Source organism: Halyomorpha halys, unplaced genomic scaffold (assembly GCF_000696795.3).
Source record: "Halyomorpha halys isolate HHAL.00 unplaced genomic scaffold, Hhal_1.1 Scaffold368.1, whole genome shotgun sequence".
NCBI classification, from domain to species: Eukaryota; Metazoa; Arthropoda; class Insecta; order Hemiptera; family Pentatomidae; genus Halyomorpha; species Halyomorpha halys.
Window position 1 is genome coordinate 576,083 of NW_027111728.1, and position 23,445 is coordinate 599,527.

The 23,445-nt window shown below is 29.4% G+C and overlaps 1 protein-coding gene across 1 annotated transcript in view; it reads left to right on the top strand.

Moving 5' to 3' along the window:
* The window catches only part of LOC106681839 (lachesin), a gene marked incomplete at its 5' end in the record, with an annotated part of 271,331 nt that extends 248,171 nt beyond the window's left edge, over positions 1-23,160 (top strand). Inside the window, 5 exon segments of the mRNA XM_067049762.1 lie at positions 3,765-3,903; positions 10,295-10,443; positions 17,915-17,992; positions 19,348-19,392; positions 19,497-23,160. Of these exon segments, the coding sequence (XP_066905863.1) occupies positions 3,765-3,903; positions 10,295-10,443; positions 17,915-17,992; positions 19,348-19,392; positions 19,497-19,666 (581 nt within the window).
* Positions 23,161-23,445: the final 285 nt, after the last annotated feature.

Consider the following 23,445-nt stretch of genomic DNA (forward strand, 5'->3'; position numbering starts at 1 on the left):
TTATTTTAAGAATTAAATTAATATTATTATTATTTTTTACAATGAATGTGATCCATTATCACTATTACCTATTGCCCAAGAATGGCAGATTGTAATATTTATCAATAAATAAAGTTTTGAAATTTAAAAAAAAAAAATTGAATCATAAATTTTAGTTGAATGAATATTTGTTATAAATTTGAACATTTTGTTTTTAACACGTAAAATACAGTTGATTTTTCATACGAATGTTTTTGTTGTTGGGGAAGTAATCATAAAAATAATCGCAATTCAAACAACTTTTAGTTCTAAATAAAAACCAATCCTACAAAAGAATTTTTCTTTTTCCTTTTAAGATATCTTGATCCAGAAATTGTATAGCCACTAATTATTATTACAGCCAAAAAAAACAAAACATTTTAAATAAAATTAACTGAACCTTTTTAAAACAAAAAGAAAGGCACCGAAACATTTTAAACATTAATTTCTATGACTTGGTCTTTAGGACTTCTCAGAATGTCAGGAAATGAAAGAACTTAATTGGAGCGGTTGAATCGAAGTCGTTTGAAAGAGACTTTCATGAACGACAAGGAACTCGGCGGAAGCAAAATGGTTAACTGGCCAGTTACAACTTCATAATACCCAACTTGTTCCAGTTCTTCAGCTTAGTAAATCATTTTTTTTTTTTTAGGTTGAGGTTGTTGATGATCTTGGTTTCTGGACCAAACCGCTGACTAGCTGCAATGGATTTGATAATACTATATTCTTATATAAGGGGAAATGCCTATAAAAAAACTTATTTATTATGGCACTAATAAATCAGTATCTACTTATTTATGTTCTTTACTGATCGGAACCTTAATCATCTTCTCATATACATTGTCTACGGTCAACTTCAACTCATTATATTTTTATTATAATACTCTGATTGTACGGTCATTAATTTTTATGCTGGACAAGACTAATTTGGAATCCTCGTTCTGACAAGATAGGAAACTGTTCGATTCTGGCTACTATAACAGTCGTCAAATGGCACAAACCTGCAATTAAATACAAAAGGCTCATTTTCGCGATTATAATAAAAACTATTTGGGATTACGGAGTTGAACTTTTGGACTCACTAAAACCATCTGATTCCTCTCGTATCTTTCCCTTGACATTCTTCGTAAAATTCTCATTACGAATAAAATCATCCATGAAGACCTAAATATTCTAGCCGATCAAGTCCGAATAATATATCAATCCTTCCATAATAACCTTCCTAGCAACCTAAATCTTTGCTTCCTCTTGTACTCCTGATAATTATCCGAGGTACCTGATAAGAAAGTGGTCTCGAAACCTAATGTAGAAATGTTGTAAGAGTACTAGATATGGGTACTTCACAGACCTTTTATACAATTTAACCTTAGTACACATTAATTATCAAATCCTTCGTCATACTTGCAACTTCCTTCTGGAATTCTCTTCCTATCTCCATTCACCAACCCTCATACATCCTTTTCTTTGAACAACACCTATTCCTTCACTTACTACACAACCAAACCTCCGCATCATTGTGAGCTGTATTCAGCCCTTATTGATTAATATTATAAATTATAATTTAACATAAGGTTGGATATACGGAGTTGAGCTTTGGGGCTCCACTAAACCTTCGAATTCCTCTCGTATCCAATCTTTACAATCCAAAATCCTTCGTAAAATCCTCAATGCTCCTTATTTTGTTACTAATAAAACCATCCATAAAGACCTAAATGTTCCTTATGTAACCGATCTAGCCCGAACCCGATATTATTCCTTCCATAATAAACTCCCTAACCACCCAAACCCACTCGTTTCTAACCTTGCTTCCTCTTCCATTCCTGGCAATCCTCCAAGGCGCCTGAAAAGAAGATGGCCTCGTGACCTTATATTGTAAACTGTTTTAGAGTTCTACTACTGGGTAGTTTCTCTACATCCTGTATCATATCATATGTCATTATGATCAAATTTACTGGTTGTATTTTTTTATACAGTTGTAAATATCAACAAATAAAAAAAAAAAAAAAAAAAAAAAAAACTTAAGGTTTTTATGTCATATCAACATGTACACTAAAACTTTTTTAAATGTCTGCCAGACAATTAACCTTAATTTGTGAAAAATGTATTTATTCTTATGGGACATTTGTCCCAGAATAAAATAATTTTTTTCATTTCATTTCATTAACTTGTTTTTTTATTATCAATAATTTTTTAACGAATCGTTACAAAAAGTTCCATAATTCCTTGAATGACAATTGTTTTTTGATAAAAGGTCTAGAATGATTCATTGTGTTATTTCTGACAATATTTCAGCAAATATTGTTAACATGAGAGCTGCCATCTTGAAAACCCTTTTTAATTTTTTTTTTCTTTATAAGTATAGTTTTGGCATAATATTTATAAAAATAACTATCTGATAAAAAATTTTTAGGTACTTTTCATTCTGTATCTAGACTAAATTTACATCATTTTGAGACCAAATTTGGTTCTGTACCTGGAATTGTTTCGGAGAAGCTCTCTGAATTAAAACGAAATATTGTTAATTATGATATTATATGAATTTTAAGGTGGTGATACATCTGGCAGTTTATATTTCAGAAAACTTCAGTAATGTTTTAAATTTTAAAACGGATTCAAAAGACCTCAATAATTTTTTTTCGGCAACAATGGGTATTTTAAATAACTTATGTGATTTTAGGTTGGTATTTCCCATTTATCGGCTTGGTATTCATAAATCCATGAAACATTTTAGTAATTCTAATTTCGAATTCGAACGATTTATAGAAATTTATTTATAATTTTGTTTTGTTTTTAATTTTATTTTATTTATCTTTCAATTTTAAAATAGTTTTAACCTTTATCGTAATTTTAGAATAATTTTAAAAATAATTATGTGATAAAAAAATTGTAGGTACTTTTCATTCTATAACTAGACTAAATTTACATAATTTTGAGACCAAATTTGGTTCTGTACCTGGAATTGTTTCGGAGAAGCTCTCTGAATTAAAACGAAATTTTGTTGATTATGATATTATATGAATTTTTAGGTGGTGATACATCTGTATCGGGTAATCTATTTTAGGTATCGAGAATTTCACTATTGCAAATGTTCTCTTGTTTAAATGCTATTCATAAGAAATTCATAATTACTGAAAGTTCAAAAACTGCCAGGTAAAATCTAAGTAAAATTTCTATTTTTATTTTTATAAACTTTTGGGATGATTTGATTTGAAAATTTTAGTTATATCCTAAAAGCAATTCAAGGTTGAAAACTCGATTAGAATTCAATTTGCAGTCAAAATGGAAAGTATTTTTTCCTAATTTTTGAAAATAATATTTTTTAAATAAAACGATTTTTTTTTCAAGGTGTGGCCTCTTAGAAGGTACAAAATTTTGGTAGCAAAATATCAAAAAATAACTTCACAGAAATGACATTAAAAAAACAGACGGTACCGATAATTTTGCTGCTTTTGATTTTTTGCTGAACTATATTTATATTCATTTTCATCCTTAGTCTTTATTATGAGCTGTAACCTTAATTGGGGTAAAACTGTCGATTAATCGAGATCTTGAACTAATCACAAGACAAATGTTCTTCCTTTCCGTTCAAGAAACAGTATTTCCTAACGAAGTACTGAACTCCCTTTATGGTTTTTTTTTCAGTGATATATGGATTACTGAAATTATAACTCTTAATATAATTTTAAATATCAATTTAAGAATTATAACATTACTTATTCACACAATTTAATCACATTTTGTTTTAGTCGCTCCTTCTATAAAGGTTCCAAACCAGCTGCTAGGGTCGCCTCCAGGGAAAGATGTAACCATGGGCTGCCACGTCGAAGCATATCCTAACACGATCAACTACTGGCTCAAGAACAGAGGGCAGATGCTTCTCACAAAGTAATAATTTATTTTTATAATTATAATTGTTATAAATTTTTATTTTTTATATATTTTTATTATCTTGTCTGTGACTGGTAGTTTTGTTAGAGAAATGCTTTATTTAGCTGCCCAAATACATTTGGTTGCCACAATACTAATACAACAGCATACCAATCAATCCATAATCGGACAAATATACAATACATATATTTAAACGATATGACAATAATTTTTTTCTACTTTTTCCTTTTACAATCGATACTCGTCTACACACTAAATACCAATATTTTAATTTTTTTTTCTATTTAACAATCTCATTTCATTTGACAATTTTATTCTCTCAGACTCTCTCAAGTGATCCGTTACCCATGTTTGATCTGTTAAACAAATTAAACGAATTTCTCATTAGATTGCAATGTAAAATCGAACAAAAGACATAATAGTCGAAGCAGTAGATCAGTTTACAAAAAATAATAATAGTAATAATTAACTATTATAAAAAATATTTCTAACCTTCCCCACACTCAGGGTTTGGTTAAATTTCCTGTTTCTTTTATTATTACAATTCATATCAAGGTTAATTATAATTATCAACATTAATTTTATCCCATATTTTCCATAAACTAATTTTTACTTAAAATCTCTGCATAATGTTGATTCAGATTTCTTGTCCCTTTTTTAAAAAATTCACTGTACAAACAATTTTTTTTTTTATGTAACTAGACACGAGTATTTTTCTTTTTGAATGTATTGTTTTCTTCATGCAAAATCATAGTATTTCCAAAATCAAAAGTATGCTGTTTTTTGTTCGCATACTCCACTAGTGGTGTGGACTGAAGTTACTGGCCTGGGCAGAATAGCCTGCATATAAAGTTATTTTTTTTTAATTATGTGGTTCTAAAATTGTATTGAGGTATGATAATTTATTAATAATATTGTTATTTGTTTATAATCGTTAGAGATCATATTTATAATATAAGCTATTTGTGATAGATTGTCCTTGAGGATGGCCGAATTGGCCGAAACGTCGGACTTATAAAGGAATAGAAAATGTTTTGTGACTAAAATTGGATAAAATTTATTTATTTAAATAATATTAAACAGTCTCAAGAAAGAGTAAAGATTATATATAAAATGATACTTTATATTTTTAAGGTAAAATTTCGTCAGTTAGTTAATATTGAGAATAAAGTGACGTTAAGTTGTTATCAATATTATCAATTATGATGCAATTATTTATGTTTATCATTAATATTCTATGTACAGTTAAATAATTCAATTCTCTGCTGATTTCTTTTTTATCCTCTGTGTTTGCAATCCTATTCATGGTAGAAGGAGTAGAAGTTCTTCTTGGAGATTGCACAATTTTAAATCTTCAAACTAGACGCAAATAGAAAAGTTCAAATATTTAGATGACCGCAGTTTCTTCTTTCCTTGGAAATCAGGTCAGATTTGTATTTGCCCAGTTCGAATCAAACGAAGGAAAAGGAGCAAAAAAATTTTGAAGATTTTTTTTTAATAGAAGACAACCTCATATACAATTTATATAGTCATTTTCCTCAATGTTTAAAGAAAAATGAAAAATATGACGCAATAGTTCACTATTTGAATTAATTATATCTAATGTATAAAAATCAATATTTGTCCTTACTATCTCAAACCATTGTTTGATTTCTTTAATAAAAACTGTGTATAATTACTTGTCAAAACTGATGAATCTGCCGAGTATAGGTAGGGAGAATAAAAAATGGCAGCTATTTCATAACCTTAAAAAAAACATTAATTTTTCATTCGGAGCTGTATATCTTAAAAACTACCCACAACACTAGAAAATCTAAAAGAATATTATCTAAAGAAGAGTAAATTTGCTGAAATATTAGTCTTAATAGAGCTATTTACGTCCAATAGTTCTCGAGATATAGCCTTTCAAAAATCAACATTTCATAAAAGTGTACTGAAATATCTGTAGTTAATTTATTTTGAGAAATCTATATCTCAGAAACTATGTGACGTACAGATGTCTATTACCACTCAAATTAAAGCTAGTTTAACGTACTATAAAGTAGTTTATGACCTTTACCTTCTTAGGAGCTATAGTTTTCATAATATTTACTAAAATATATTGATTTATAGTTGTTCGGACAATAAATTTGATTTATGAAAAACTTTATTTCGGAAACCATTAGACGTACAGATGTCTGCCAGCATTCAAATTAAAGCTAGTTAAATTTAATATATAGTTTAGAATGTTTACCTTAGTAGAAGTAGTAGTTTTTATGATATTTTACGAAATAAACTCACAAAATGTTAATTTCTAGTTGCTCGTATAAAATGTTGGATTTTTGAAAAAATATATCTCTAGACCCATAAGACTTCCTTATATCTGCCAACACTCAAAATAAAGGAAATTTAACTTATTATAAAGTAGTTTATGATACATCTTCGTTGGGGTAGGAGTTTTTATGATATTCAAATATGAATATAAATTTCTCTTATGAAAATGTGTCTGAACAACTATAAATATATTTATTTTAGCACATTTCATGAAAAATACAACTCCTACGAAGGTAAAGGTCATAAACTACTTTATAGTACGTTAAACTAGCTCTAATATGAGTACTAGTAGACATCTGTACGTCACATAGTTCCTGAGATTTAGATTTCTCAAAATAAATTAACTAACTACTGATATTTCAGTACGTTCCATACATTTTTAAGAAATGTTGTTTTTTAAAAAGCTATATCTCGAGAACTATTGAACGTAAATAGCTCTATTAGGGCTTACATTGTAGAAAATTTACTTTAGTTAAATTTTTTTTTACGTTTTGAAACAGCCGTCATTTTTTATTCCCCCTACCTATACTTGGCAGACTCATCAATTTTGACTAGTAATTATAACTAGTTTTCATCAAAGTAATCAAATATTGGGGTGAGATAACTACCTTTTTTCTCCTCTTAAACTCTTGTATTTTAAGTAAAGTGTCCATAGATGGCTTTTCGTTAAAGAGTGGTGTCCATTAAGTGTGGGATGTCTTACTTTATATTTTTTAAAAAATTATTCCCACTTTAATCTACAGTTTTCAAACCTGCCACGACTGTTCATACATAAATTTGGTTATTAACAAGAAGGTACATAAATCTGTCACCATCGTTATCTCTCTCTTGTGGTTGTATAAATGGCTACACCATATTGGTTTGGGGGGGCCTCTTGTACACAATGTTCATTGAGTGGAAGCTTATGGTTTAGAATGTTCGATGTTTCCAAGTTCGCTAACTGTTCTAACCGTTAATTAGTTAGTTAATGAGTTTGTTCTATCTCGCTAAGTTCTTGTCTTCCAGGCCCCGTGTATGTAAATTCCATTAGGCTCTTTTGACTTGATATAATCCGTTGTGGAATGTTGAAGTATAACTACGGATACATTGGCTTGCAGCCAACTTACTTCAACCTCAAATTACAGATCTGGGACATGTATAACTTTTGTTCATTACTAATGTATGTATGTATATATATATATATATAACAGATATTTCCCTTTTTTGCTTGAACACATCTGACATAATGCCTATTTTATAGGAGAAGCATGTAAATATTTTAAATATAAATTTATTCAAATATTAACGACAGGCTTTATTCTATTATTTTAATTTGTTGTATATTAGTGTGTCTCTTACAATTGAATTTATTAAGTAAACGTATTTTGAGAGTACTCCAACCATTTTTCAAGTCGGTTTTTAAGAAAAAACATCTTCGAATTAATCAAGGTATATTTACATTGTAAATTATACAAAATGTATAGAAAAGTCGATAAAATACAAAGAAATTACAATAAAAAATATCTTATATAATTAGAGTAAAAACATAGAATTTTACAGGAATAGTAAAATTTTGGAATATGATCGTTATTTCTTAAATCAAGAAACTTTTGATTTTTTTTTAAGGCCAAAGAACAATTTATTGAATACGACCACTCTTAGGTTCTTAATTTTTTTAGTACGCAAAATTATAGGTCTTTACTCATTTATGTTCTTTCTCTAGATATAAATTTTTATAATACCTTTCCTTAAAAACTTCTTTTTTAACTGTCTTCAGTTGCTTTATCACGCTTATTTTGACTACTTCATTTTCCATATATCTGAAAAGTTTATTACCTCTGGCTGGTGTAAGGTTTTTTTTTTTTTTTTTTTTTTTTTTTTTTTAATAATTTATTTATTGATATTTACAACTGTATACACATATATACAACAAGTAAATTTGCTGTAGGTGACATAGTAACATGATAAAACAAATGTGGAGAATCTACCCACTGATAGAACTCCAATAACATTTCTAGAGAAGAAGATCTCGAGGCCATCTTCTTTTCAGACGCCTAGGAGGATTATTAGGTAATGAAGGAGAAGCCAGGTTAGAAACAAGTGGATTTGGGTTGTTGAGAAGTTTATTATGGAAGGAACGGTATCTGGTTCTGGCCAAATCGGCAACATATGGAATATTGATGGTTTTTTTATATCAAAGAAATCTTCATACTTCATTTCAACAAAGTTCTACAAAAGCGTCCGGTTTTTTGGTTGCACGTTGTCAGGTGTATAAGTTAGCCACGTTTCAAATTTCGTTTCCCTTCTCTTTGTTGTTAAGAACTAGCGCTGTTTACTTCATTTTAGCTGGGACCCTTGATCAGAAATGTATGCCTAACTACATTGGTATTAAGAAATATTTCTATATTAATTGTTAGTTCAAAACATTTACAAGTCTAAATATTTCAGTTTACATTTAAAAAAAAAAAAACTGCTTGCAACTCGTCGCAAAGCAATATTTGTCACTATTTAAGAAAACTATTCGTACTGGATTCTCGAAATTAATGCATTAACTAACCTTACGCCGTTGTTCAAGAAAGATTTAGTAAGTTTTAATACCGACACATCTCTGGTGGAAAATTAGAAAAAAATAAGATTTACCTCTCTCAGTGGTTAAACTACACTATTTTCGGAACATACTAATCAAAAAAAGCTTTATTTTGGTCTAGCTACGTTACCTATAAGCGATCGGAAGAACTAACACCTTTATCCCTGTAAATATTATTGTAATTGTAAATTACTCCATTAAATAAACGCAAACGAAAGGATACACTGATATACAGTAAAGTAATTTATTACAGGCTGAACCTCTCTTTGCATTCTTAGCAGATTGATTATCTCTTGAGGAATAGTTATTAGTCACATTAGATCGGTTTATTCTTCAACTACATTTTGATAAATCTAATGTTTTCTTACTTCGCGCTAATTCCTACTAGTTACCTTATCTATCCTATACATTTTATTCTTTTCGTAAGAATCTACAGATAGTTCCTGTAGGACTTACTATCCCCTTCACTACTGTAGGCTGGTCCCCCACAGAATGAAGTTTTCATCCTGCGAGGATTCACAGCTAGTTCACGTAAAATACGTGCTGTCAATTTATCGCCTTACCAACTACATAACCTCTATATACAGGCATTGTAGAGAGGCCTTTTAGTTCAGAGTCACATCTTAAATTAGAGTCAGAACTAATTAATCAAATTATATTTTGTCACTATTAAAGCAAATCAGTAATTTATAGTAAAAAATTGAGACAAGCTTAATTATAGCAACACATCTCTGTTTGATTCAAATTAAAAAAATTCGAACTGGCATACTTTTTTCAATCAATAAAGCAAATCCTACCTTAACCAATTTCGTTTGACCAACACCAGCCCTCGTTTTTTACAGACTTCTGTAAATACTCGATGAGTATTATAAATTCGTATTAAATATATGATACTAGAAAGGAAAGCTTGCTTCTATTGGATTCCAGTTTATTCTAAATGAGTGATTTATTTTTGAAAATTAGGAAGATAAATAAATTTATTGTAGAAGCTGACACACAACTATTATTGATATAAATAGATAAATCTAATATTTTGATGTTTCTTTCCTTAATGCGGTTCCTAAGGAAGACCTCACTAAAGGTTTAAATCTTTGGCTTTCCTTAACAAATTTGTCATATCATGAATGCTACTTGCTACTTTACGCCTTCCCTTGCTAAAGAAGCTATAGTGTCTGAGGAATTTGTATACATAAAAGTATTGGTTCAAAAAAAAAAAACATTAAGGGAAGCTAAACTTGTGCATTTAAAGTACACCTTCAGTAAGTCCCCCTTAAGAAAGTTCATAAATTCGTCTCCAAATTGCTTATATTTGTAATTATTTCACTTCTTTTTTTTCCCCTTTGAAATGTTCATTTATGGTTTTCAGTTTTTTAACTTTTATTTTGCTTAAGGGATGTTTCCAATTTTTTTTTTTTTTTTTCAAAAAATCAAGAATCTTCATATTTAATTGCTTAGATATTTCTTGTATGTATTATAAGATTTATACTTACTTGCCTCTATTTTTTTTAGTGGAAAGCACGTAGTAGAGGAAATAAGAAATCTTTACAAAGTCCAACTGAAACTTACCATCAAGAACTTCAACTCGACTGACGTAGGAACTTACACGTGTGTTTCAACCAACTCCCTTGGTAAAGCTGAAGGATCGGTGAGATTGTATGGTAAGAATTTTAAACTTTCTATATTTCATTATATTTATATACTTATGTACTATTTTATATTATTAATTGTTTTCGTCATTAATATAGTAATACAAACAAATATAAATATAGATAGTTCCTTGACATTAAATTCGAAATTAATTAACAATAAGCTAAAAGTTTACGTTCGTAAAAATGACTTTTTCTTAGTCTTAAAAAGGATATAATTAAGTGAGAATAAAAACGATATATTTTAGTGAATAAATAAATTAAAATAGAAAACTTTTACCTATTATTGACTAAATCCTTCAAATTGGGAACCCATTTATTTCCATTGTATTTTTAGATACTAAAATACATTCAAAATTTATACTTTATAGGTATTTATAATTTATACTACATAAACATTAATATAAAAAAATAATAAATTCTCTGTTTTTGAGACAAGTACAGATTTGCTGTACTTATACGGCTTATAAAGTCACGTTTCGTGAACGTAATAAACTTCTAGAATAAATGTATAGCATACCATTTGGGCGTATTTTTTTCTGTTGTAAAAATTCGGATCGGTTGTTTTGGTGCTTGTCATCTTTAGTTTTGGAAACTTTACAAACACAGATATTACAAAAAAAACACATCGTAGGTTTCAATTCCGTCTAACAAACAATTCGCAATAAATAGATTCACATTATCAGTTATTCTAATCAAGCTGAGTTCACCATATCCATAAAAATGGAATAATTATTTATGAAAAAATAAATTTAATTCAGGAACGACAGAGAAAGTCATTAAATGTTTGATGTTTAAATTAACAGCACCCATAAAAACTTTGTTTAATAGTCAATAAATTCCCTATTCCATAAAAAAAAAAAAACAATCTTTTTTTTGAAGCATTTAGTTTGTTCTTACGGTCAGGCCTGATCCGAATAGGTGCTGTTGCAGACTTGAGGTTACTAGGGTAATGCCTCAACTCCTTCGGGTACTAAGGGTCTAGTCGACTTATATTTCGTGACGGATCCACGGAAAGACTGACAACTCCACTTTCCCAATCCGGATAGGGTTGGTTGATAACTATTAGATAACCTTCCTTCCCCAAAAAAATGATAGGGGTAATTTTTTTTTAAAATTTATTTATGAACAAGTACAACTTTATTTACATAAAAATACACCTAGATAATTTTATGTTAGATCATAGTGGTATGATGATTCAAGCTTGTAGAGAAACTAGCCATTGGTAGCACTCTAATAATATGTCTGCATTAGGAGGTCTCGAGGCCATCTTGATTTCAGGCACCTCATAGGACTGTCACGAATGGAAGAGGTTGTGACAAAGAAACGAGCATTGAGGATTTTGGATTGTAAGGATTGGATACTAGAGGAATTCAAAGGTTTAGTGCAGCCCCAAAGTTTAACTCTGTATGTCCAGATATGCCTTATCATAGTCGTTTAGATGGATTGGAAGTTTAGACTATTTGTCTAGTGAATGTTGTAAAAGTCGGAATCTATGTGCGGTTTGTGTTGTCTTTTCAGTCTTGTGTGAGGATTTCAAGTTAGTCGTTTGTCCAGATGTAGTCCAAGGTAGCGGATCTGTTCGACAGGGGTAAGAGGGACATTATTAAAGGATACTGTAGAGCAATCGGTAGGAGATTGAAATTTAAAAAAAAAAAAGTTTTAGTTGATAAAGAAAATATAAAATATGTTTTGATTGATTTATTTTTACCCATTTTGGTAAGGGATTAAACTTATTTTTCCCATTTAGTCCCGCATTTCCCTACTGCAACAAAATATAGGTCAAGACCGGGTTTATATACCAAAGAAATAAAATATGCAAAGATATTCCTGAAAGAGACGGAAGTTAGGAAGTGAGGAGCAGAAGGCGGTACCTATGGTAGGGCAGGGAGGTGATGAACGCCATAATCTTATTAGACCAAGGATCGGTTAATAAGATTAACGAGGGGTCTCTCTTCTCCCATCTTTACCATCTGCTGAAGAAAGTTTAAATTATAATTACTCATTCAACTTAGGGCTTAGGAACTTTCATGAGGATCAGATTCTTGTATTAGGGATAGAGATACGGATCAAATATTCCTTCAAAAATAGAACTCCTGCCTTAGTGATGCTAAGTCCTTCATGATGAGCTGGCCAGATCAGGCTCAAACTATATTAATGATTTGATTTAATCAATTAGAGCAAAAAAAAAAGTTTTATTAAGATATCACTGCTACACAAACCCCATAAAACGCAGTAAATAATTGACTGGCCGAAATCCAACGCCAACTCGGGTATCATCAGGACTCAGAGGCCCAAGAATATGAAAAATAAAGACCAAAGGTAGCACATCTCACATCGACAGTTTAAAGAAGGCTATCCCAGTTTAAGAGTTAAACGCGTGTCAATTAAGCAAACTAAGGAACCGCAATAATTTATTTATTTCAAATAAATATAAATATATATATATTTTTTTTTTTTTGTATAAACATTATTTCTTCTTCCTTGGCGCTACAGCTCGATATGGACTGACATCCAGTGCCACACAGTTCTATCTGGTTTTTTTCTATTTATTTATTGCAATTTACAACAGTATTTACATAAAAACACGTTAAGTAAATTTAGACATGTAGAGATACTACCCATTGGTAGTACTCTAATAATATTTTTAATCTAGAAGGTCTTGGGACCATCTTCTTTTCAGGTGCCTCGGAGGATTTTCAGGATAGAAGAAGAAGCAAAGTTAGGAATTAGTGTGTTTGGATGGTTAGGGTTAATAGTTAATGGAAGGATTGAAAATTTTAGTCATGACTATTTGGAAGACTGAAATTCAATTTTTTTAACTTCTTAAAACTTAAAACTACCTCATTTTTTTCGTCTTAGATGAATAAGCATGGCGCTATATAGTATTTTAAAATATCCTTCCAATCAAAATTCTCTTTTAATTTCCTTTAAAAAATTTCAATAGTTTATTACGTACGGAACATACCGTTAAACAAAAAACTAGCGAGTAAGTAAAACTTTATAAAGTTTGATTTATAATTTATAAATATATATCATCAAACCATTTGATTTTTTTGTTTATTTTGTATTTAAAATAATATACATTAGTAAAACAACATAAGGATATATGAAAAACAATTAAACTGATAGAAGCGGGGTGGGATTCCAAATTAAATACAATAACACTGAACATTCTCTTTAACAAGCTTATTCTAGAGAGACATGTTCAGAGAAACCGCCGTTCAGTACTATTAGATTGCATTTGTACTGGCCGAACAAATGTCCGACAGTTTGATTTTAGTACTGGAATTGTCGCTACACAAAGGCTGTGTTACCCATCCTTCTGAAAGCTTTAACAATCGAGAGAGGTAGCTGGAAAAGGCCTCTTGTTTAGCTATAATATATTTAAAAATAATATACACTTAAAAAAAGCCTTAAGCCACTCAAACCCCAGTAAATAACTAACCATTCATCATCAAATTCATATATCATCGGGACAGAAAAAGACAAGATCAGATGAAAACATAACAAAAGCAGAAAATCCCATATCATAAATCTAACAAAGCCATATAAACTTTAGATAGTACATCATTCCAAGATATCGCAAAACAATCTACAAATTATCTACTTCCAAAGTGAGGGAACGATTGGTTCCTTAGTTACTTTTGATGAAGAAATCAAAATCAAAATTTAGCCTTAAATCGTTTAATTAAGTAGGTATGTACATAATTAAAATTTATTTAACAGTATTTTATATATTAAAAATATTATAGATATGTTTATGGTTTATTGTTATTGTCCAGGACTAAGAGGAGTATGTGGACAGTGGTACAAATGTGGACTTGAATCCATTGATTTTGGTGTCTTTCCTCACTTCGTTTCCGATTAGAATGGTTTTATTTAGGACCTAAAACATCTTTCCAGCAACTCGCATATTTCCGCATTTATTCCTCTTCACCAACCTTGATCGGACCAAATATCCTTCGAAGGATCTTTCTCTGAAAGGTGAAGATCATCCTTAGCCTTCGTTAGGGTACACGTCTCTGAAGCATACATGAGAACTAGCCGGATCAACGCCTTGTAGAAGCAATATCTACAATAAACCTCAGCTATAATTTTATTGTTGAATCATTTAAGTTTTCGTTGTTTAATGGTTTATACTATTTTTGTAGATTTTTTTTTATCACCATTATGTGGTAAATTTATTGAATTTTCGAACAATTTTTTACAATCTACTATATTCTTATGCTTTATATTGTTAAGTCTTTCAATTAAGACCGATACTTGATCAAATAAAATGGTGTAGCCTATGTTGAAATGTACAAGAGGTAGCAGGGGACAATCGAATACAGAACTAACCTGGCATGATATTGGCCGGGCACTGAGGAGCATTGACTTCTGTTGATTAGTTTGCACTGGGGTTAACTTTGTAACGGGGGGGAGGGGAGGAGGGAGAAAGGGGTAGTCGCTCTTCAAAGGATTCTCGGACTGAGAGCAACGAGTTACTAGAAATGTCTCTTTGAACGAACTTCAATGATCTACTCCATGTATAAATGTTCCTCTGTTCAAATATAATACCAAGTTTAAACTAGTGGAAACTCATAATATTGCTGCATAGCAGTGATGTTAATTCATTAAAAGTATTCATAGCGATGTTATACAAAGTGGATAGAAGTAAATGCATCATATGTTAGGTTTGTTTGTTAATGTATTACTTATGCTGGAACCAAACCTAGTTCCAAGGGAGTAGCATACCCTCTTCTTCTAAAAAGAAAAATTGAGGCCAAAAAGAAAGGAGTTGACCACGCCCTCAGAGCTCAGGTATACATTGAGGTTAATCGGAATGCCCGCCATTTTTGTTTAAACTGAAACAGAATAAAGCCAGTTATTGGCTCATTTTTGTCTGCAATGCCTCTAGAGTCCATCATAAGACCCGCCTTTTTGGCTTCACTTTTTCTAGCATCTTAACCTCTTCAGTATACTCCTTACTCCAAGCTTAGTTCAGAATAGTCTTTGAAGGAAGGGAGCATAGGGGTATAGCTATACTGGAACTGGCATGAGCAGAAAGGTTATGAAAAACAAAAGGCCACTGCCACAATTATCAACCTTTAGGCCTCCTTTATATTTATTTTGTTTGTTACTAATTTTTACTTTATTATTTAACAGACCGTTTTATATTACTTTCAATTGCTATTCCATTGGAAACCTCTCATCAACTGATTTACTTTGGAGGATTCGTTACCCTGTTTTATGTTCACTGTTTGTTTTTTTATTGGTATATTACCTATATTGCTTTCGACCTGGACTGTTTTGGATATCTTGATAGGCTGATAGTTCTGTAATAAAAGCATATTAGGAAGACTTTTGGCTTTGTTTAACATTTCATTCTATACACACTAAAATTCAAAAGATTTTTTGCTCAATTTGTACAATTCCAGTAAATAACTTACATTCATCGTTTCACAAATTCAAATATCATCAGGACAGAAAAAGACAAGATCGGATAAATGCAGAACAAAAGAAGTAAATCCCATATCAACTTTAGATAGCACATCATTCTGAGATATCTCAGCACAATCTGCGAGTTATCTTATATTAAATTGAGGAAAAGTTGTTTATTTCAGTTTTTTGTTGAAATTGTGAAAAACAAAATTAATTTTTTATGTGACATATAATATATTATGGTTGGACTATAAAAAATGTGTGACAATTATATAAAAATAGGCAGAGTAAATTGAAAGAAAAGATAAATAAGTATGAATAAAAAATGCAGTAATAAATATTAACATAAACTAAAATAGTAAATTCAAGAAAAATAAAAACTTTTTTTTTGTTTTGTTTTTACTTTTACTGTATCTATTATTTGACTTCATAAAACTCCACCTTTGCGTTTTATGCCTAATTTTTATTACTGATTTTTTTATTTATTCTTATTTCTGTACATCTTGTTAATATTTTCTTTTTACTTACTCTGCTTATTTTTATATAATATTTTTCGTCTAATATAGCCCTACCATAGTTAACTTTGTATTTCATGTCATCTCATAGTCTTACCCTGTTTAAAATATTTTTAGTTTTTTCGAAATTATTTTTATTATGAATATTGTTATTTTTTATTGTGTAGTGATCTCTTAACTTCATAAAATGGGTTACAACTCCAACAAAAAAAAAAAAAAAATTCTAACTAATTGTCCAAGTTAATTCTGGATACTTTTTTCACCCACAATAAATGTAAGAGTATGGAATGAATGAAGTTGACAGATTAACAAACAGGAAAAAATTTGTCCCGTTACATTAAATTTTCAAACACCTCTTGACTCTAATGTTCTACCTAATAAATATATAGTGCCACCTGTCTCAGACACAATGGGAATTATTTAACTAAGACAATAGGAAGTGATATAACTCAACACCACCATCATGGCATCATGCCAAAGCACGCTCTTGAATTTATGGCCAAGATATCAAGAATTCTTTTACTTATCTCTGATGCAAAGTGGTAAGATGAAGATCTTTAAATGATAATAATTCACTGAATTTCCATTATTTGTATACCTTCAATATATCAATATATCAGTTACTTATTAATATAATATTTCTTTTGCTGTATCTATAATCACCTTTTAGTTGTAGGGAAAAAAACTTTATGAAAAACTAGAAAAAATTCCCTTGAGTATAACTAATATGTTTACAAAAAACCCAAATAATTTCTGGCCAAATGATCTATTGCAGTTAATAAATTTTTAAAAAAGACATTAAAAAGCCACATAGCATCTCTTATTTAAAAAATTATTGGATGGATATTTATAATCATATAACAAACAAAAAATTAAGAAGAGAAAAATCTATTTACTAAACTGTTATATTCTAATTTTAGTAAAAATGAAACAGTAAATGACAAAATAAAAGAAAAGAAAATCAGGAAAAAAAAAAGAAATTATTCTAATTTACATTTAATAATTATTGTATATTACTAAAACACACACACAGGATATATATTACTAAATTCATCTAGTGACAGGACATGATCTTCTCCAAAAACACCTCTATCGGATAGGCACTCCTAACTCACCGATACATCCTCCATGCAACATGGATGATATGGATGGGAACCATATTTTTACGTGAATAGACCTGAAGAACAAATAACAAGATGCAAATCAACTAAAGGAAAAAGTCAATTGGGCTGCGAGAGAAAAATGGCTTAATAGCTTATTTCCTGTGGCGTAGGAAAAAAAAAAGATTACCAAAATTATTTTTTAATAAAGTCAAGTGGAATAATTTTTTAACAAACCTTGCTACTTACCACTGATATAAAAACTGACTAGATGCCATTGATTTTTAATTTGTCAACAGATTTTTATTTATTTTATTATTACTAATAATTTTAAATAAATTACTAAAATAATGAATTTCTTTTTAAAATGCCAACATTAAGCTTCATTATAATAAAAAGAATTATAGATTAAACCCAATCTGAAACTTTTCTGTTTTTATTTAGAAATCAAGATACTAACAACCACAACTACAACAACAACGACTACAACTACCACTACAACAGAGATGCCAACTATAACAGGTAAATTTTGTATTGAGCATTATTTAAATATTAAATTAATTAGTTACAACAAAAATATTCATATAGTCTCAGCATTAATAAAATGCTAAAATTTGACAAAGGTCTAATAGCGTGCAACAGTTTGATAACCAATATTAGTTATGATATTGTAAATAAATTGATATATCCTTGATAATGGCCGGAATTTAGGAGTTACAAGAAAATAAAAAGTGTGAGACTATATGGATATTTTAATAATAACTAATAAACAAAGCTGTCTCAAGCAAAATAGTCGATTATATATAAATTAATTAATTTTATCGTAAAGAAAAAACTAATAGCATTTTTGATATGGGATTAGGACATATGTCATTGGCATGTGTGGTGATAACTGTGTTAAGACAGTTTGGGATGTCAGTTGTATAAAGGATGGTACCGAGCACACTACTACCCTGAGGAACACCAGTAGACTGAGAAAAGAGGAATTAATATACACTATTTTGATTTACTTTGTATAATTTTCCAGTATCATAGGATAATAACAAAGTATCTAGGTAGTAGATACTTATGGATTTGGTATATCAGTCCTGAGTGCCAGACTTGATGTAGACTGTTCTACATTGAGAAAGAGGCAGTTACAGAAGCAGTAACTTACAACACGGGCAATCCAACCACAACTCAAGGATGGAAGCCCAGGCTGTTCCAAAATGTCTTGCTTTATTAATTTATAATAAGTTCTATATCAATTTATTTTTATTATTATTTATTTATTTTTTATTATTTACTTTTTTCTTTATTTTTCTCAAATTATCTTTTCAGTATAAGTCTATTTCTTATTTTATTGATTGTGTAGATGTCATTTGTTTTATTTGTTATTTCCTCTTTCATTCTTTAACTATTATTATTTTTATTTATTTACTTTTTCTTTATAATTGATCTTCATTATTTATAATTGTGTGTAGTTAAGGTTGTCTTTTGAACAAGACTATACCTTCCCATTATTAAGTTAAAAAAAAAAATATAGCAAAATGTTAAAATAACTGTGTAAGGCCCTGTTTCATAATGAAAGCTAATAGTATTAGTTCAAAATACAATTATAGAAACAATGTGTTAATTACACTAATACTTTTTTTTTCATAATAAGGATGACTATTAGTGATATTGCAGGAGTTAAAAAGTACTAAAGTACAAGTTACTATTGTACAAGTCAGTGTAATTGTATTAAGTTAAATCGACAAGAATAATAGTATTAGTTTGTACTTTATTATGAAACAGGGCCCTAGCCAATCTGGTAATATAGAAATAATTAATTATAAATAAGAAATAATGTTAAGATAGCAATCACATTAAATATATTATTTCCTTTCTCTTTTTAGACGAAATAACCACTACAGAAATATTAACAAGTACAACAACCAGAGGTAAAATAATGTCTGATTTTTATTTATTTAGTAAATATTAAAATGTAAAAATAACAGAAAAATTTTTTTAAGTACAAAAAATGTAAATGTTTTCAATATTTCAGTTACCCTTCCAACACACTACCAAGTTGAGCTGAATGAAGTAGATACAAGTAGCGTAAAAAGTGGGCGCAATAGTAGAAGAAGGCAGCACTTTCCTGTGTCCTCGTCATCATACAGATACATAAATGGATTTCTTTTCTTTCTTGTCTTTCTATTCTCTCTGTTAAGATGACCTGTACAGGAGTGAATTGATTCATGAAATTTTTATTATGGTTCGGATGCGGAGCTGAGAAAAGACTAATATCTTCTTGATATATGAAATTGATGTTTTTTTCTGATCAATCTTAGTGTTTATATGTTTTATTGTGCTGAATGTAGTCCTTGTGGATAAAAAAAAATATATATATATTAAGAGATGAACTAAATCGTTCATGATTATAAATCCAAACTAATGTGTCCTCGGTTTATGTTATTTATATAAATAAGAAAAAAAAAGATATTTATATTACATACTGTTTATTCCTGGTTGCTCAGTTGTATATATATCCAGAAAATATTGTAACATTTGTTATTACTTAATATTATTCAAGAGAGTGTAATAATTTTATTTTTATTATGATGTAAGTAATTATTCTTATTTATTATTAGGGTTCAATGGCCATATATGAAATCATTCTTTATATTAACTTAAACATATATATATATATATATATATCATCAGCTTAAGGATAAAAGTCATTTAATTTTTATCATAAAGAGAAATGTAAAATGTAAACAGATCATCCATCAGCAGAGTCTGGAGCTGGAGTAAAATAATACACCAGGCCTTCCTTCTAATTTTTTCAATAATATTGAAATGTACGTGGATTATGTACTATGGAAACAAAACTTACTACTACATTATATGAACAAGAGTTTTACCCCTTGTTTTGCATAATATACAATAATTATATAACACAAAAGTAGTTTATAATATTAAATAAAATATTTTTCTTGGAGGACCTCCCTTTGCCACAAGTCGGGAGTGGGGTAGGCTACACATGGTTCAATTTCCAGCTTAGTGGTCCGCAGACTTCTATGAGTTGGGAACCTCAGCCTTAAAGGAACTATTATTGAGGTCTATATTTTATTGTTATTATTTATGGGTGCTACAATCCTACAAGAAACTATGTATCTCTTATAATCTTCTTCCACTCTCTACTGTCCCAGACAAGTATCCACGATCGTTTAATGCCCATCTTTTTCAGAATTTCCTCCTCTTCATCCAGCCACCTCAAGCGTGGTCTTCCTTTATGTCTTCCACCATGTCGTTCTTCAAGTAAGCATTTGGGTACTGATTCCCCGGGTTTGTATGTGCTACATGACCCAGCCATCTGATTTGCTTCTTCTCACAATTTACATCAAATCAGATTTACCATTTTTGTGTACATTTGATGCAAATGTGTCCATTCTACATTGTCCATGTTCACATACAAAGTCATAAATCCTGTGCCAAACGCATCTCCCCCAACCCAACGTCTCAGAACCATGAAAACAGGTTAAGACCTGTATCGTAAGCGACTTTTTCATACACCATTATTGAGGTCAATATGGACACCTAAATACACAAAACCCTATACTAGTTTAAAAACATACTTTTCTACTTGGAGGTAGTTTTGGATTTATTAATGACTATTTAGTATTAATTACTCAAATACATTGTTCATAATAGCATCATTATAGTTTGAACTATTTTTTATCTACAATTTAGTTCACTTTCACTTTATAGACAATACTTAGTTTCTCTTTGAACTCAGTCGTAAGACATGGTGTTTGACATTTGTATTGAATTAAAGACTTTGGTACTGTCGGATTCTTTCCGACTTCATTGATTTTTGAGAGAATTTTTATGAAATTTATTTTTTAAAGGGGTAATGTAGTTATTAAATTATGCTAAGCGATTCCCGGTTTAAGTTAAAATATTGTAATTAACAAACATTTCATGATTGTAAAAAAGTTTTTATTATTTTTTCTGTTACCATGTTTTATGACCAAACGCCACGTTTATAAATTATGCTACAATGACAGAGAATATTAAAAGGATTTATTAAACTTTTTGACTATAGATTTTTGTTAATCACTCCTTATTGAGCCACTGGGAATTTGTTCATCCCTGACATGATACCGGATTACATAGGGCTGTTTCAAAGACCCTCACGCATTTTTTTCTTTGAGATATCTGGAACTCAGGCTACCCTCGGCCTGTTCAACACTATATAGCCATTTTCTACCTAATAAGTTATTGTATCGACAACTATAATGTCATTTTTGTTTCTGCTTACTATACGGATCATTTTGATCTGTAATCTCTGTAAACTGTAATCTCAACATCATAACTTATTCAAACCATTTCAGTCTTGGAATTTCCTTGCCATTTCATTAATAAAGCATTAAGGTACTTTTATCTTTAACCTGATGGTAGATATCTAGTTTTACTGAATACATGGTAAAGCTAAAATTTAGAGACTACTTTCAAGTTTCACTTTGCAGTATCCCTTCAACATTTCTGTTTCTCATTTAGCCACTTATAAAAGTTTACTCCCTGAAAAATTTCTCTTCAAAACAAAAAACTAATTAATCTTGTATTCTCTGGATCATAGATATATATTTGAGGCATAATGTAAGGATGTCCAACATCAAAATTTCATAGCTCCGGTAAGGACAGATTTGAACTTAATTGGAAACTCGAATATTTTAAACAGACAGTATTTCATTATTCTGATAAATATTAGTGTTAAAAGTTTCCATTGCTAGAATTTGGTCTGCCTTTTGTATAAATAGTTAAACTTTACGGCAAAATATATAAAAAATCTCAGTCTAGTCAAAATGTCCTTACATTATGGCTCAAATACCTTCTATAAAATTCTTATAACTAGGCCAATAAAATGATTTTATTCATTTATCCACATTTTTATGGATGAAATTGATTATATTATTTATTTATCTAGTATCGTCTATTGGAGGGGTGAAGATTAAATACTCGATCAATATTGCACCAGTCAGATTAGATCAAGAATTTGTCTATGTTAAAAAATAGTTTTGTCAAATTTTACAGTTATAACCTTTTTTGAGGGAGCCCTTCAATTATTCTTGGTAAAAATTTAACATAAGGGAAACGAGCTCAACATTTAAGGTCATCTGAAACTATTTTTATCTATATATGATTTGTCAAATTTTCAACTCACAATTTTATTTATTTATTTATATTGGCCTAATGAATATGAAAATTTATATAATTATGAGGTTTTTTTTTTTTTTATAAAAAAGGAAATCAGTTGTTGGATGGAAGGCATTCTTACCATAAAAAATTATAATTACTAAATAATTCATCAATAATTTAAATATTAATCTATTAATCAATGAAAGAATATGTTTAAATCTCCTCTTTTTATTTATTTTTTTTTATGTATATGATTTAACTGAAATATATTTTACGTTAGGTGATTTGATATATACATAAATATATTTATATGAGAAGATGGTTGGGGGTGTGGTCAGAGAATAACACAAATAAATTTTAAAAACTTATTTATTAGTGCCAACTTTTCAGCCAGAATTTATAGCCTATATCAGGGCTAAGAACAAAGAACAAGATAAAAGGATAAAAAGAATGATAAAAAAAAAAAAGAGAAAGAAAATATATGTTGTAACTAATGAAATATGTAAGTAAATTGTCATATTATCATATTTTCTACTTACCTCTTTGTCTTACTTAACTTTATATTTTGTTTCTTTATTCTAGTATTTTACTTACATATTTCATAAGTTACATATATTTTCTTTCTCTTTGTTTTTTCCATGATGTTAATTTTTAATTTATTATTATTATTAAATTAAATTATTCATATTTCATTGTTTCTTTGCATTGTATAACTTTATATTTTTATTTCATAAATTATGTTAATTTTCTTATATATTTAATTACCTATATATACGTTTTATTTCCTACTTCTTTCATTACTTTATTTTTAT